Source organism: Lolium rigidum, chromosome 5 (assembly GCF_022539505.1).
Source record: "Lolium rigidum isolate FL_2022 chromosome 5, APGP_CSIRO_Lrig_0.1, whole genome shotgun sequence".
Classification (NCBI taxonomy): domain Eukaryota; kingdom Viridiplantae; phylum Streptophyta; class Magnoliopsida; order Poales; family Poaceae; genus Lolium; species Lolium rigidum.
In genome coordinates, this window is record NC_061512.1 from 78,220,401 (window position 1) to 78,237,720 (window position 17,320).

At 49.0% G+C, this 17,320-nt stretch overlaps 2 protein-coding genes across 2 annotated transcripts; one reads left to right on the plus strand and one right to left on the minus strand.

The window, feature by feature from the left end:
• Positions 1-3,549: 3,549 nt before the first annotated feature.
• LOC124656134 lies at positions 3,550-5,700 on the plus strand. The gene is made up of 3 exons (XM_047194934.1): positions 3,550-3,835; positions 3,998-4,065; positions 5,348-5,700. The coding sequence occupies exons 1-3, from the start codon at positions 3,550-3,552 to the stop codon at positions 5,636-5,638; spliced, it is 645 nt and encodes a 214-aa protein (XP_047050890.1). The 3' UTR covers positions 5,639-5,700.
• Positions 5,701-6,175: 475 nt separating this feature from the next.
• On the minus strand, positions 6,176-16,790 carry LOC124652632 (vacuolar protein sorting-associated protein 26A-like). Its single transcript, XM_047191677.1, has 11 exons — positions 16,659-16,790; positions 15,968-16,042; positions 15,804-15,878; positions 15,653-15,725; positions 14,869-14,913; positions 14,682-14,793; positions 8,526-8,592; positions 8,230-8,274; positions 7,622-7,677; positions 7,340-7,515; positions 6,176-6,694 (listed from the first exon to the last, which is right to left on the minus strand). Exons 1-11 carry the CDS (start codon positions 16,659-16,661, stop codon positions 6,507-6,509), a joined length of 915 nt encoding a protein of 304 aa, XP_047047633.1. The 5' UTR covers positions 16,662-16,790; the 3' UTR covers positions 6,176-6,506.
• Positions 16,791-17,320: the final 530 nt, after the last annotated feature.

Here is a 17,320-nt window from a genome sequence, read left to right on the forward strand (position 1 = left end):
GCATTTGTGTCATCTCATAGAAAAAATATATAAATTGTTACTGATAATCAGATAGCCACATTTATAAGGTGGGATTATCCACATCAAAAAACGGGTTTTCCTATATCGTTATACATTAGAAGTATTGTATCATCTACCATAGCTTAACGACCAGACTCGGATTTGGACTGCATTATGTTCGGATGACAAAACTCTTACACCCTCTTTGTCAAAATGTAGTAAGTCTTACTTTTAGTCAAAGTCAAACTTGATAAAGTTTGACCAAACATGTGGATAAATTTAACAACATCCACAACTTAAAAACCATATAAATATGAAATTATATTTCATGATGATTGTAATATTATTGATTTCATGTTCTAAATGTTGATTTTTTCCATATTTGATTAAATTTTACAAAGTTTGATTTTGACTAGAACTAGGATGCACAAAGTTTTCGCAAAGCGGAAGTACCTACTACTATATATCAACGGATTTGGGAATGGTTTCGGTTGAAATTATGCTACCCACCTTCACCCCTATCACCCATGACAATGTATATAACATGTGTTGTATTGCAATCGTAGAAGCTATTACTTATAGCATTTTAATGTTAGTAAATTAAATAACAAATATACATGATAAGTCCCATAAAGCAAGTATTGAACAACAATAATCTAACACAAACTTTTTCGGATGAAGTACTTAATCACTAAATAATATGGTTGCCAGACTATTGGAAAAAAAAACTTCTGCTGCCACAATATGTTCTTAATGTGCACAAACAAGAACGTAGCCCATAAAACTTAAACAGAAAAAGTACCACCCAATTACCCATGAGTTCACTTCTTTGAGAACTTGTGCTGGCTTGTCGATGATGCAACACAACACATGTACAGTGAACTGAGGTGCAGGACACACATGCCTCAGCCGTTTACCAAATCATGTCACAGTGCCAGCCTTTATGACCAGCATGCTAGCTATGCTACGCTGAGCGCAACACTCTCCATCACTCCATGGGCTATGATGATTAGTGCAGCGGTGGATGTCCTCGTGTCCCTTGGCTTGCATGCTCACTCCCTTTCTCGGATCACTCATCCGCTCTGTTGTTCATGGGCAAAAGTGCCATCATTTGTATTGCCGCGCCCGCTCCTGATGTAGATCTTCTAAAGAGAGTTGATGACATCGATTGTATTTGAATTTCAAATCCATGTTGGTTTATGGAAACCGTCTTGTATAAATTCGAATGTGTAGTATCTATACAGTTAATTATCAAAACTCACAGCCCAGAAATGAACAGGATCAACCTAAATCCACGTCAATAAATCAGCAAAATAAACATCAACCAATAATGGTAGACATAGTGTTTTCGTGCCTGCATCACAATGGGAGCCAACACCCGTGTCAAAGACAAACATATTCATTTAGCTAATTGTCTGTGGAATGATGAGGAAGGAAATAACAAAATTCACTTAGCCAATTGGTCTTCTGTGTGTATGAGAGAGGAATTTGGTGGTATGGGGATTCCCCATTTGCAGGACTTGAACTTATGTCTTCTAGGATCTTGGATTAAGAGATATATACAGGGAGAAGGAACTTTATGGAGGAAAATTATTGATAGTAAGTACAACACTAGAAGTCCAAATATCCTCTGCTGCCATGATGCTCATCCATCAATTTAATTGGAAAGGGTGATGGGTGCAGCAGAAGCTGTTAGATTTGGATATAAATGGAAAATAGGGAATGGTAGGAGAGTTAGAGTTTGGGAAGACATTTGGTTTGGTAATTCTAACCTAACCACTCAGTTTTGGGACATTTATTTCATTTCTAATCAACAAACTAAAACTGTTAGTGAGGTGTGGGATGGAACAAACTTGAGATTTGATTTTAGGAGAACTTTCTCTTATAATATGATGATCCAATGGCAGGAATTGCTAGCTATTGCTGAGACTATTGATCTTAGCAATGAGGAGGACCAACTTATTTGGTCTTATGAAACTAATGGTGTTTACTCATCAAAGTCTATGTATGCTTTAGTTCATTTCAGAGGAGTGACATCAATTTACTTACCTGCTGTTTGGGATTTAAAAATTCCTCCTAGGATTCAGATTTTCCTTTGACTTTTGTCACAAAATAAGATCATGACTAGAGATAATCTGAGAAGGAGAGAGATTCCAAAACCTATGGAATGCTCCTTCTGTAAGAAATTTGAGAGTGTACATCACCTCTTTTTTGATTGTATTGTTGCCAAACAAATATGGAATCTGGTTGAGGAATTTTTTAGCTACAAAGTAGGGGAGTATTTAGACATTGCTAGTAGATGGCTATGTAATAAAAAGTTCATACAATTTAATTTCATTTCCTCTGCTATTCTATGGGATTTGGAATTCTAGGAAATAGCTTGGTGTTTAATAGGCTTACTTGGTTGAATTTGAAGCAGGTGTGGAGAGTAATTCTTTCTTACCTGAAAAACTGGAAGGTCCCTTTCAAGGAACAGGTGTGGAAGGAAGTGGATTTGTTCATGGAACACTTGTCGAGCAAGATCAAAGCACCACTGAGCCTGGCACAAAACTGAAGTGCTCCTCCTTCGATTGGATCGCTTCCTGGGCCCCGCTTCCAAGCTCTCACATGGAGGGAGGGCCTCATTGGAATACCTGAAGGAGCATCCAGAAGAAGAGGCCTCGGTGCATGTCGTGCTGTAATTTGGCCAAGTTCCTGCAATGGTGCTGTAATAGGGGTGTAGCTTTCCCCTGATGTTTTGCTGTCTTGTGTTCTTTGGGTTGGTTTGCTTAAGAATAGACATAGTCTGGTTGAGGAGGTAGCAGATCTTAGTTTGTGGCGTGCTTTTGTGTTGTGTTGGGCTGTTTTAGCGAGTTCAGTTTGCTCCTGGAGGGAGGGTGGTGTTAAGTAGACTAAACCTGGTTCTGGCTGGGTTAATCAGTAGTAGTTTTTGGGTGTGTCCTTAGGTGTTTTTATGTTTCATGCCTGAACACTGGTTTCATTTGTGATGAAATGGAACCGGGGAGGACGTCTCCCTGAGAATCTAAAAAAACAAACATATTCATCCTCCACTGATCCAGTTTCATATGGATCAGAAAATTCTGCTGCCGTGAATAGTGTAGTTGGTAGCGATGACCTGTTTCATTCACTTTTCACACCTCCTGATAAAATCACTAACAGAAATTGATATGACAACCAGGGAATAAAATAGTTCGGCGCAAATTAAATTATAGCGTAGGTTCCACCAAAACTAAGACTGTAGTGTAGAACATAGGAGCAAGAGTGTGAAGCAAAGACCAAACAACTTGACCTGCTGAGACATATGTTTCTCAAACAGTGGCATTCAAGAGTGTGAACAAAAACAGAGAGGTTGATTATTCGAAAGAAAAAAAGAACAGCCGCTCGTGTAGGTGAGGTGGCCAACCCATGGATCTATACCAGCAGCATGGGAGCAGTGGGGAGCCACAAGCCAGCTTAGCTATTAATTCGTATCATACCATGCCACCTCCCTTTGCTTCTTCTTCTCCCCCTAGCTAACAGCACCAACTAAAGCCATCATCATCACCATCCATGACGGCCAGATCGCTGCCGTCCTTCTGCCTCCACCGGATCAGGTCCGGCAGGACCGCCGCCGCACCGCCACCGATATGCGCCAAGGACGAGAATGGCGACGATGCCAAGGCGGAGGAGAAGGAGAAAGGCTGTGGTGCTGTTGCCATAGGGAGGAAGGTGATGGTGGTGGCTGATGGCGGTGGCGACGAGGCCCGGACGGCGCTGCAATGGGCGCTCTCTCACTCAGTGCGGCCCTCCGATACAGTGGTCCTCCTCGACGTCGTCCGGAGCACTGGCAAGAACCGTAAGATTTCAACACCAGTACCATTATAGAAGCTTTGCTTGCTGCCGGCTCTATGCATCCAAGATTAAAATATCTCCAAGCATATCTTCTTGAGCATGGTCTTAATAAATTAAATGTACTTCTTAGCAACTGATTAAAGAAGTTTTGTTTGGTTGATGTCAGGAGATGATCTAAGAGGGTATCAGCCATTGGAGGCCATGAGGAGCATTTGTCAGGCTAAGAGACCAGAGGTACAAATAAAAATATCTGCTCTTCTGTGTTTGCAGTTGCTGGATTACAACTACTGCATAGTTCGAATCTCATTCTCATGCTCTGAGGTACCAGTACATAGTGGTGCTGGATAGGGTGTAGTATCTGAATATACTCCGAATCCAGTAAGGTTTGCAATCTCGTTGAGATCAAAATACAGCACCACTGAAACACAACGGAATGATATATGTAACATCAAAATTAAGATTGATGTTTGAAAGCTAGAACTGGTACATATTTACTTTTCCAGGGATGGCTAATTAACAAAAGAGACGTGCTGATGCCGTCTAGACCTAACCAATATGCCTGGTCCTGCATGTTAATTGACATCATTGAAGGCTGGTACGACGATACGTACCCATTGCGCAGATCATCCTCTGCTTCATGGCACATCTTGTTTCCGGCATCTGTATCTGATTGATCAGCAGTAGGGATCTATTTAAGCAAATGATTCTGTTTTCTTTTTATCAACTTTTTAAACGCAAATGCCGCGTTGGATATATTGTACAAAACCATACGAAGAAGATAGCCTTAAATCTCAGAAGGAAGTTTCAAAAGAAAATATCACTAGGAGAGCCAAATCACTAGACTGGTGAAACAACTTTCAGAAAGCTGGAAATAGTCATCAAGATGTCCTAGACTGTCCCTTTCTTTACTCCTACTCCACTGCTAAGACTGTTAAATGATATTTGCCGACAAACCTCAGTAAATATTCTTCTTAGAATTTGTGTTCTATTGAAATTTATAAACAATTGGCAAGTTAATTGAAGCTTTCAATCCAGCATCTGATGGAGAGAATGCATTGCATCTCAAACAGCCACACGGGAAAAACAGGGTCCCGGTTGCTGTCATAATCTCAAACAGCCACACGGGAAAAACAGGGTTCCGGTTGCTCTCATAATCACTAAATTATGTTGGTTAGCAGCAAACAGATGCAAGCAAAGGCCACAACTACCAGGTAGATGCATGTGCTTAGCATCATCAAAGGGTGCATGTAATGCACTCCCCAGGCAATAGGATCGTGCATGGGCCCTTGGTTCTGTTTCTTGAACTCCACTTTTCATTTCTAATTTGACTTCCATGCCTATGTACACCTGCCATCAATCAGTTAGATGATAAAGAGGTTAAGAAAATAATAAGTGACCCCGAGGGATCCCCACTTAAGTTGAATTTCATGCACTGACCAATCTACAATTGCCCTCAGAAATTAAGCTAATTGGGTAGATTTCCCTTTGGACTTATGTTATTTTTTCGTTCAACTAGGTACGCATCGAGCTTTCCCTTGTGGAAGGGAAGGAACGGGGGCCGACGATAGTAGAGGCAGCAAGGAAGCAGGGTGTGTCGCTCCTCGTCATGGGGCAGAAGAAGCGGTCGATGACATGGAGGCTACTATCGATGTGGATGGCTGGAGGAAAAGGAACAGGGGGCAACACCGTCGAGTACTGCGTGCAGCACGCGACGTGCATGGCGCTGGGCATACGGAGGAAGAGTCGCAGAGGGGGAGGGTACCTCATCACCACCAGGCGGCAGAGAGATTTCTGGCTCCTAGCTTGAGGCTTCCTTCCTCTGGACCTTGTGATGTGCGACCCATAGGTGTTTACATAGTGGGATAGGGAGAAGAAACAGAGTGAAGCAGCTTATACGTAGGGAGAGAATAATGCAACAGCTTGGTGCTGCTGCTTGTTTAGTGTATGTTTGCTTGGTTTGTGCTGGTTTAGTTACAGTTTTTTTTACATGGGTTTAGTTACAGTTGATATGGAAGGAAATCTGTGATGGCTTTGCGTTCTGCAATGACAACGAGCAGCTTTTGTGCTTACCAGAACTTTACATTATTTTGTTGCTCACAATACAAATACACTGCATTGTTTACATAATACTTATTCAACAATAAAAGAATATGTAAATGGCTCAAATGATCTTTAAATTAAGGTAAGTTTTGTGCTTACCAGAACTTCACATTACTTTGTTGCGCACAATAGAAAACACCTTGCATTGTTTACATAATACTTATTCAACAATAAAAGAACGTGTAAATTGGTAAAATGATCTTTGGACTCTAAGGTAAGTGAAAGATCTTCCTCTTGAGATATAGACAGAAAGTACTACATGAAACATATTACATTATTACCAAACTTAAAATGAATAGAACCAAAGATTCTGAAGAGGATGTCAACGAGCATATATGATCTTTGTCAGGTGTCTTGGCAAAAGAGGAACAAAATAAATAGGTAATACACAACTACCCCATCTAATCCAAAGGACTGCACGAAGATATAGAAACAACGCGGTCGATCCAAAGTGCAGCTTCAGTAGCAGTAGTGTGCTGCAGCACTCTTCTGGATTATATACATGGAGACATGAATCTAAGCTAGCTCGCATAAAAAAAAACCTGGAATATCAACATGCCGCTCAAATTCCGAACCTAGGAAGCTTGGGGAGTATCTAGAAGGCGATAGATCGTGATCTCCTGCTGCTTGAAGTACCTCCGATCTTCCTCATCCACAAGAACTAGGTTAAGGTAGTACTTGACGCTGAATTTGTTGTTTATGTTGCGGTAAGTTGGGGTCAGCTCATACGGTGTCAAGAACAACCTAACTGGAATAGATTCTCCTGCAAAACAATTCAATCAAATATGCAGAAAACCTAAATCAACATTCTCGCAAAGCACACCACATAACCAAGCAGCTAAGCAGTAAGCTCAAGATGTGCCATAACCACCGGCATCATGCTTCGGACCATATGTAATTTCTTTTATTGACAGCCCACGGGCAAGAATAATATGCTAGGAACATGCTTTTATAATAATTCCCTGCAATCGGCCCTGGTCCAAATGTGTAAGGGGCCAAGTTGTATGTTCCCACAAAGAACGCAAATCCCACATGGGAATGATACATTACAAACTAAAGAAAGAAGCATGGAAGCACATGATAATCGACAAGAGATATCAACTACAAGGTAATTAGACTGAACTTGGATAGATCGGTATTTTGTACAAGCTTGGGATCGCTCAAAACTAAATTTTGTTTAGCTATATTACTACTTTGAGATCCTCAAGCATCAGCCATCTATTACACAAACATATGGAGAAAAAATGCTTCTGAAACACAATTAAGTTGGTCATCGGCCCCATAAATGTAAATTAACTACAAATGAAGTACCAAGACGTCCTTCAAACCTCATGTCATGATACAAACATGAAAAAGAACCGTGCCTTCAAAATTTCAGAATGAACCAAGAAAAAAAATCATAGCATACCTCTGACAGGAGCACCATCCATCAACTCAAATTTCGCAAGGGTCTCTGTTTCAACAAATGTATTAGAGCCTGATCCTGTAGATTCCCGACGACGGATCTCCAACTCCATGTTCTTTATCTTTATTCTGACAAGAAGAAAATATATCTTCCCTATGATGACATCATTCAGATGGTACCTGAGCAAGAGTGTGAATGTGTGACCAATATTGTGGATTTTCATATTAACATTTTAACACATAAGAATTGACGGCCAGATAGCTAGGCATATGAGTATGCTCTTACTTGCTTTTGTTGTATTCAAACTCAATATGTAAGCAGTCCTCAATTCCTACTTCCATCTGAAAACAAAAAATTAGAGCATGAAATACAACTATGAAACAGCAGAATTTATGAAAGTAAAAAAATTCATCTTATTAGAATAGGTTCTGTCTAATTTTGACCAGCTCTCTCTAACTTAGATTAGCTTTTCCTTTTCATCTCTCTCTTTGTTACTTGTTTTGCGTTTTGCTTTTTGTTTTGGCCTATGGCCCTTTTTGTACTTTGCGCCTTCTCAGCGTCTTCTTCCTAATATACACAACAGCAAGCTTTTTGATGCCTCTTTGAGAAAAAAAAAAAGTCATTTTATTACATTTTTCGCTCGCTATTGAAGGTAGAAAATGTCATGGGAGAGGGTCCCAAGTGAGGATCCTCCTAGAATCCATTTTATGGTGAGTTCGCGGTGATTTGGATCATAATCTTCAATGTGTGGCGGGGCATCAATGTCAAGCCATATCCCATAAAATTTGCTTCCCCAATCAAGAAATGGACAAGCTCTGTTCAAACGTATACCATACAGCACAAGTATCAAGGGAGAAAATTTTAACACAATTAGTTCATTAATAACAACACACCTTGATACTGTTATTGATTGTAGGGGCTGGGGAGTAATTCCTTACCTGCAAAAAAACAGAGATAAATTACCTAAAAAAAAGAGTTACGCACCACTGCTGCTACACATAAAATATGTTGGGTTGATAAATCCGGAATCCATCTAAGAAAGAGCAATTAGAATGGAGCATAAACATCACAGATACTAAACCTACCAAAAATTTTGTCAAACTGAACCACAATGAAATGTCTGAACTCTGCAGCATTCAAGTAAGTAGTACAAAAATAACAATGGTTATACAGTATATTCAACACTTACATAGAAATCCCGGTATTCCACAATATTGCCAACATAGTTTCGGCCAATTGTCACCTTCAAAATATACCTGCAAGCCCATCAAGTGCAGTTCTGTCTTAATAGATTCTTCAAATGAAAAACTAAAGCACCTAAACATTACAGGGAACATATCTAGTTTAAATCGTCATTTGGGTTCAAATTTGAACATCATTTTGGTTCAAGCACCAAATCCAAAACTCCCACAAGAAATAAGCAAAAGAGTAGATGAAGCATAAGCATTACTGTATCAGAGATTACAGAATTTCCAACTTGCAAATAGTACACCAGGGGTTGGAATTCTCTGTAAGTCACACCAGTTAAAATGAAACTGTTTGCACTTCGCCTGCCCTTGGTTGTAACAGGACCCACTCTCAGGCATGAAAGCTGTGCTGGGCATCCACACTAGCAAATGGGAGGATGGGCATGGTAGGGGCTAGGGTTCTACCGAGTCTAGGGCGGAGGTTGTAAGGGTGGAAGTGAGGGCGAAGAGGCGGAAGGGCTCGGCGCCGGCGGCTGGGGGCCGTCGCGGAGGAAGGAGGCGGCGGCTAGGGTTTGGGTGCGGCTGGGCGCAGGGGTCTCCCGTCTCCCTTCAGGAGACGAGACAGTATGATACTGAATATTTGTCTGATTAATCACGAAGGGGTACAAGTGTTTATATAGGAGGACGGCCTCCTCTAAACCCTAATTTACTTGGGCTAAGCCCCTAATTTACTTGGGCTAAGCCCACAACTAGCCACTAGTGGGCTTCCTGCGTGTATAGGTCAGACCGACCATAACATCTCTCCCCGCCTTCTCAAACAGCTCGTCCTCGAGCTGAACTTCGGAAACCGCTGGCGGAGATCTTCAAGCTTCTCCCAAGTCGCCCTCGTCCTCCGGCATGCCCGTCCAATGCACCAAGACGTGCCAAACACCACGGCGCTGCTGGGCCTTCATCACGCGAGCCACACTCGCCGGGGCAGGCTCGAGACGCCCATCCGAAGTAGGTGGAAGAGCTGGTGGTGCAGAAGGAGGGTCGCCCCGGTAGGCCTTCAGGAGGCCGACGTTGAAGACGTCGTGGAGGCGCGAGCCCGCGGGCAGCTCAAGACGGTAGGCGAGCGTGCCGATGCGCTCCAGCACACGGAAGGGACCGGCGTAACGAGGTCCCAACTTGCGCCCGGAGCGCGGGTCCAAGGACTGGGTCGTCCGGTGAAGAAGGCGTAGCCAGACCAGTCGCCCACCGCAAACTCCGCCTCGCGATGGTGTGCATCATAGTACCTCCTGGCCAGCTGCTGAGCCTGAAGAAGTCGCTGGCGCGCCTCAGCCAGTATCTCGTCGCTGGTACGCAGCAGGTCCTCCGCCGTCTCAGTACGGGCCATGCCAGACGCATAGGGAAGCATCGCCGGCGGTGGCCTCCCGTAGACCACCTCAAAGGGAGTAGCGTGCAGCGCGGAGTGGTAGGGCGTGTTGTAGCAGTACTCGGCCCACGCCAGCCAGTCCACCCAAGCTCGTGGACGATCCCCGGTGATGCAGCGCAGGTACATGGCGATGATCTTGTTGACGACCTCGGACTGGCCGTCCGTCTGAGGATGAAACGTCGTGCTCATGCGGAGCTTCACGCCCGCCAACCCAAAGAGGTCCCTCCAGACGTGACCCGTGAACACAGGATCACGATCACTGACGATGGAGGACGGAAACCCGTGGAGGCGAACGATGTCGTCGAAGAAGGCGCGTGCCACGGACGCCGCCGTATAGGGATGGCCGAGGGCGATGAAGTGCGCGTACTTGGAGAAGCGGTCAACCACCGTGAGGATGACGGACTTGCCGCCAACCTTCGGCAGCCCCTCGATGAAGTCCATGGAGATGTCCGCCCACACCGGGACGACACGTCCAGCCGGCCGCGAAGCAAGCCCGCCGGACGGAGCGTCTCCGTCTTGTTCCGCTGGCATGTGACACACGCCCGCACCTAGTCTCGCACCAGGGCGCCATCCCCTGGAATGTAAAAAATCAGCGCGGAGACGGTGCAGGGTCTTCTGGACGCCCTCGTGACCTGCAAAATGCGCCAAGGACAAGGCCTGGTGGCGCAGGTCTCCATGATCCGGCACGAAGATGCGGCGTCCATGGAGGAGTAGTCCCTCGTCCAGGCGCCACAGCGCGGCCAGCTCGTCGTCGGCCAGGCGCTGGCGCAGCTGCTGCGCATCCGCAGCCGTGGTACTAGCGCGGCGAACCTCGTCGATGAAGGCGAAAGATGGCCCGGAGTGGATGCAGAGGGCTGCACCGACTGTGGGCGCGTCTGCAGTGTCGTCAACGTCTCGGCGGGACAGGGCGTCGGCGACTGTGTTGAGGCGGCCGGGGCGGTACTCGACGGTGAAGTCGAAGCCGAAGAGCTTGCTGATCCACTGGTGTTGCGGCACCGTGGAGAGGCGCTGATCCAGCAAGAACTTCAGGTTGTAGTGGTCCGTGCGCACACGGAATGTCCGGCCCCAAAGATACGCCCGCCAGTGGCGCACCGCCTGGACCAGCCCGATCAGCTCGTGCTCATATGCGGCGAGCTTGTGGTGGCGCGCGGCGAAGGGGCGACTGAAGAAACCGAGTGGACCCTCGCCCTGGTGAAGGACGGCGCCGAAGCCAATGCCGGAGGCGTCGCAGTCCACCACAAACGGCTCGTCGAAGTCCGGCATCTGAAGAACGGGACCCGTCGTGAGTGCCCGCTGCAGGGCCGCGAAGGCCGTGGCCGCCTCCTCATCCCAGGAGAAGGCGTCGCGGCGAAGCAAGCACGTGAGAGGCGCGGCGATGAGGCCGAAGTCCTGGATGTACCGCCGGTAGTATCCTGCGAGGCCCAAAAATCCGCGAAGAGCTCGCGGCGTCGGCGAGGCGGCGACGGCGGCAACCTTGTCCGCGTCCATCGCGACACCGTCGGCGGAGATGACGTGGCCCAAGTATGCGACGGAGGTCGTGCCAAACGAGCACTTCGAGCACTTGAGATGAAGACGATGCGCTCGAAGCTCGTTGAAGATGATGGCCACGTCGTCGCGGTGCTCCGCCTAGGATGCGCTGTAGATCAAAATATCATCAAAGAAAACAAGCACAAAGCGGCGTAAGTAGGGGCTGAGCACGTCGTTCATCAGGGCCTGGAAGGTCGCCGGTGCGTTAGAGAGGCCGAACGGCATCACCAAAAACTCGTAGTGGCCATGGTGAGTGCGGAACGCCGTCTTGGCGATGTCGTCCGGTGCATGCGCACTCGATGATAGCCCGAGCGCAAGTCGAGCTTGGTGAAGAAGCGCGCGCCATGCGGCTCGTCCGAGAGCTCATCCACGACGGGGATGGGGAACTTGTCCTTGGACGTGACGGTGTTGAGGGCGCGGAAGTCGATGCAGAAGCGCCACGTGCCGTCGGCCTTGCGCACCAGGAGCACGGGGCGCAGAATGGCGACGTCGAGATCCGAATGATACCCTGTGCTAGCATGACCGCCACCTGGCGCTCGAGCTCGTCCTTCTGCAGCTGGGGGTACCGGTACGGCCGCACAGCTACGGGTGCCGTGTTCGGCAGCAGGTGGATGCGGTGGTCACGGGGTCGCGAAGGAGGGAGGCCCCGCGGCTCGTCGAAGAGGTCGCCGTGCTGTCGCTGCGGTAAGTCGGCCGGAGAGCGGATGCGCCTCGTCTAGCGCAGCGGCCATCGAGTGGAGCTGCGGGGATGTGCCGGTGCTGCCCACGCCCGTCCGGTGAACACGGCGGCCGCCCTCGCGCCAGAAGATGAGGGACAGCACGTCGAGGTCCCACAGGATGGGGCCTAAGGTGCTCAGGAAGTCGAGGCCGAGGATGAAGTCGTAGCAGCCCAAGTCGATGCCGACATAGTCGATGGAGAACGGCTCGTCGCCTACGAGCACGGGAACCTGTCGCGCCACGCCCTGGCACGTAAGACGGTCCCCGTTGGCGACGGTGACGCTGTACTTCGCCGATCCTGCCGGCTGGAGAGCGAGGCGGCGCATGGCGGTGTTGGACAGGAAATTGTGCGTGGAGCCCGTGTCCACCAGCGCAGTGAGACGCTCCCCATTGATCGTCACCGGGAGCAGCATCGTCTTGGCCGTCTTGATGCCCGCCATAGCATGAAGAGAGACGACGAAGGCGGACGCGTCGCCCGGCGCGTAGGTCGTGACACCGGCCTCAGTGACGGTGGCGGCCGCGAGCTCGGCGGTGAGGGCCTCAACGTCGGCGTCGTCGACGGTCTCCAGGTAGAAGAGGCGGGCGCACGTGTGGCCCGGTGCGTACTTCTCGTCGCGAGTTGAAGCACGGCCCCGGCGGCGCCGCTCAGCCGCTCTCGCGGCCCGTCGGCCGCTTGAAGGGGCGAGTCGGCGCGAGGAGGGCTCGCGGGCGCGGCCGGCCGGCGCGGGCGCGGCGGGGCGGTGGGCGTCGGGGCGGGTCGGGGCGCGGGACGAGCGCTGCCACGTTGCGCGTAGACCTGCTGCATGGCGAGGACGCGCTGCTCGTAGGCCCGTGCGTAGTACATGGCCGTCTGCAGGTCCCCCGGCTCGCGCATCTCGACGTCGACGCGGATGTAGTCGGGGAGGCCGCCGATGAAGAGATCGGCGCGCTGCCGCGCCGAGACGCCCGGGGCATGGCACGCGAGCGCCGAAAGCGGTCGGCGAAGTCCTCGGACCGTGGTGGTGAAGGCGAGGCGTCCCGGCTCGGCGGGCGGCCGCCGCGGAGGGTCGGCCCAAACCGGCCGGAGGCACGGGTCGCGGAAACGCTCCCAGGGCGGCATCCCGCCCTCGTCTCGCTCGAGGGCGTAGTACCAAGTCCGCGCGGCGCCCGTAGGTGATAGGAGGCGATCCACGTGCGGTCGGCGCTGATCGTCCGCTACCCCCGAAAAAACTGCTCACACTGGTTCAGCCAGTTCAGGGGGTCGGTGGCGCCGTCGTAGGTGGCGAACTCCAGCTTGGTGAAGCGGGGCGGCTGCTGCGCCAGAGGCGTGACCTCGGGGGGCACCCTCCTGGCGGCCCGGGTTGAAGGACGTGCTCGCGGCGAAGGGGGCCGCAAACCCGCCAGGACCATCAAAGGTGTGGGCGGGCTGCTGAACCGTCGTCCGCGCCGCAGTCTGAGTGTAGACGGGCGACGTGTTGGTCCATGTGGGAATTGGCGAGGGCGATGGCGGCCACCACGCGGGGCGGCCCTTGCTGGCGGCGGAGGCGGGCGGTGTCGGGGTGGCGGACGGAACCGGAACGGCGGTCGGTGGGGGCGGCGGGTGCTGGCCGGCTTTGATCTCCGCGAGCTCGAAGCGGATGGCGCGGAGACTGTCGGCGAGGTCCGCCAAAGTAGCGGGCAGGAGGTCGAGGCCCGTGGGGGCGGCGGCGGCCTGGTCTCCGTTGGCGGCGGCGGCGGCCCCCTGCAGCGCGTGGGCGCCTGTCATGGCGGCGGAGGTGGCGGGGGTGGTGTTGGTGGTGGCGGCGGACGTGGCGGCGATGGGGTCGACGGGGGGGCTGTTGGAGCCCATGAGACCTAGGCAATCTGATACCAAAGTGGTAGGGGCTAGGGTTCTACCGAGTCTAGGGCGGAGGTTGTAAGGGTGGAAGTGAGGGCGAAGAGGCGGAAGGGCTCGGCGCCGGCGGCTGGGCGCCGGCGCAGAGGAAGGAGGCGGCGGCTAGGGTTTGGGTGCGGCTGGGCATCTGTTCTCAAAGGGGTACAAGTGTTTATATAGGAGGACGGCCTCCTCTAAACCCTAATTTACTTGGGCTAAGCCCCTAATTTACTTGGGCTAAGCCCACAACTAGCCACTAGTGGGCTTCCTGCGTGTATAGGTCAGACCGACCATAACAGAGCATTTATGGGGACTGCATCATTTGGCCTTCATTGGCATGGTCAAACAAACTGGCGCATCTGTTCTCCTAGTGCAAATGATGTCACCTCATTCTCCTGTATTTCAAGTCTGATATGTCAAAGGAAGCATCCATTTAACACCACACCTCTCACTTGCTACACCTCAAGTGAGTCATGTTCTCATCACAACTGTAGGGCTAGTACCAAAGTGCAAGGCATAGTCAATTTGCACAGTGTTATGTGCAAATGTAACCTTAGTGTTTTGCACAATTAGTAATTTAGATGGTGCAAAGTGCAATTTACTCATTAAAAATGTATGATTGCTGTTCTGAACATAGCATTTGCTGACCTCAGTCTGACATTTGTTCCGTTGTGAGACTCGTATGGCATTTCAACAGAAGAAAACTCAAACGGGTATGTTTTTCTTTCATAGATTTCACCAGGAATTTCCAACTCACGCACTGTAAAAAAGGACATGTTATTTTAGATCATCAAATAGCTTCCTGGCTAACAAAAATATGTGCACATAAACCCACCTAGCGAAGTGAAATCATAGAAGTTTCCTCGGTCAAAATACAGCTCTGTGTCAATCAGACATGGAAATATCAGGACCAGGGAAGGACAAAGTACTAAACAATTGAATATAAGTATTAGTAATTTGTTAACGAACAGTAGAAGTAACTGGAAATGAGCATGTTTGCAATAATCATATAGAACATGAGCTGGGCGCGCAGTGCAATATAAAACCAGCACAGCCAAAAAGTAGATACACTCTTAGCCCAAAATATAAGGCATGTAGATTTTTCCTATGTAAACTAACATTTGACCTACTTTACGGAAAAAACTATCAACCCCTACTATACCAAATAAATACACTACGAAAACACATTTCATGATGAATCAACTAATATTTATTTGGTGTTGCAGATGTTGATATTCTTTTGACTTGGAGCAAAATTTACAGGCCTTAAGTTTTGGGAAGGAGAGAGTAGTATGTTAATATAAACTTAGAGCAAACCGAACTTGCAGACCAGGTAAACATAATGATCAAACGTGGCACTTGAAACTTTAGGTAATAACATCAACATGTAGATGCAGAATGATGCATACTACTGGTTTGTGCAAGAATTCAACATAAAATTAGGTCAACATGAAGAAATGGAATACAGCCATAATGAGACAGGATGTTTATGAAGACAAAGAACACAGATGAATAGCCCAATGGAGTCATGTAAGCAGCACCGATGAAATTGAGCAGCGGTGAACACACTTGAGAAACTTGCATGCAGGATTTTATGGAACAAGGGCACCAGAGCATACCTATTTGGCCCAGCAACTCAATCTTGACACCCGTGTGTTCAATCCTTTTACCCGGGACAGGTGCTATTGACACCTGAGGACCGTTTCACGAGAGCTCAATACTGGGATCTAACTAAACATTGTATGAATAAGCATACAAAGGAAAGAGTACCTCCCCAGATATCGTTTCCATGCTCTGGAAAACAGGAACCATGGTTGTTTTCCCATTGTCCTTCTTAACCGAAACCTGTGAAATCACAAGAGGCGTCTGTAAGTAAGCAGCACACATGTTTCGAACACAGCTGGCAGTAACATGTGGACACTGAGGAATTGTACCTGCTTCCTGCCTCTCGCTTCGGCGAATGTGATCGAGGTGTCGCAGGGCGGCTTGAATGCTCCGATGATATAATTCTGAATACACACAAGAAAGTTTTCTTTAAGATGTGCTACTTTCACTGATATAAAAAAAAAATGTACCATGTCCATATTGGAAGATACACATACTGCAATCGGGCGAAAATTTGGATGATCATATACGTATGAACAGTAAGTAAAGTAGTACTAATATCATATATGCCATGACTGTCGGGGTTACCGTATCAGGTATGTGAACCGAACTTGCAACTGAACCTATTTTACTCACAATTCAGATAGCTTCAGACTACAGCTCGCAAGATCAGTGTACTTGGGGTCCAGTTCGGATCGAATGTAGCAAATTATGAGGAGGTATATCCTATTTAAAAGCGGCGCAGTGCCACTCGGCAGTAACACCTGGTTCTTCAAACAAGTTCAGTTCAGACTGCGATAGGTAACCGCTTAAGCAGAGCATCACACACTTCAGTCTAGAATACAACCATGAACTAAACCCATCAGGAGCGAAGCGGGAGTAGGGCTCCGGTGTCGGCCGGGCCCGCGCGCCCGCGGTGAAGCCTGGGCGAGCAGCGCCGCGGGGTAGCTCGGCGTCCGAACGGGCGGTTAGGTGTGAGGATAGGTAGGTGGAGAGGCAGGAGAGGGTGTCGGTACTGACCATGGCGAATTCCCCCGGCCGGCGAGGGCGAAGGCGGCGGCGCTAACTCGAGGACGCCGGGGAGATCGAGATGCGATGCGGCGGAGGGATCGCAGGCTGCCGATCTTCCCCTCTCTGTGTGCCCCCTCTGTTTCCTCCGTATAGGAGGAGTCTATCGGATCTTGACAAGTGGGCCCGCAGAAACAGTACGGCCAGCTGGGCAGCTGGTGCTGGTCTGTCCGACGTGGTCAGCAGCCACGGCACACATCGGATTCAAATATACGGTCTCTGCTCGAATCGGTCACATTTTTACCTATCAGACCACTCGTTCATCAGTTCATTGTCTATTTTTTCTTTTAGATCTATGGTTTAAACGTCAGTTTTATCGATTTATTCTAGCTTTCTGACGTAGACGGTCCACCACGCTTAAAGTACCCGCCGAGGCTAGGGGCACCGGCGGCATGGGCCTAGGGGGGGAGGAGGACTACAAGTGGCCATGACGGGCCGGCGGTGAGGTACGATGGTCGTGGCCGCAGTAGATATAGAGGAGAGATTTTTAGTATGCATCCCAAATAAGAAAAACTCTTCAACTCATCCGTCTGTAGCTATAGCCGGGTCTTCTACGTCGCCCACCTCACGCCCACCTCACGGAAGAAATAAGTCAACGCCCTACCGCATGTATC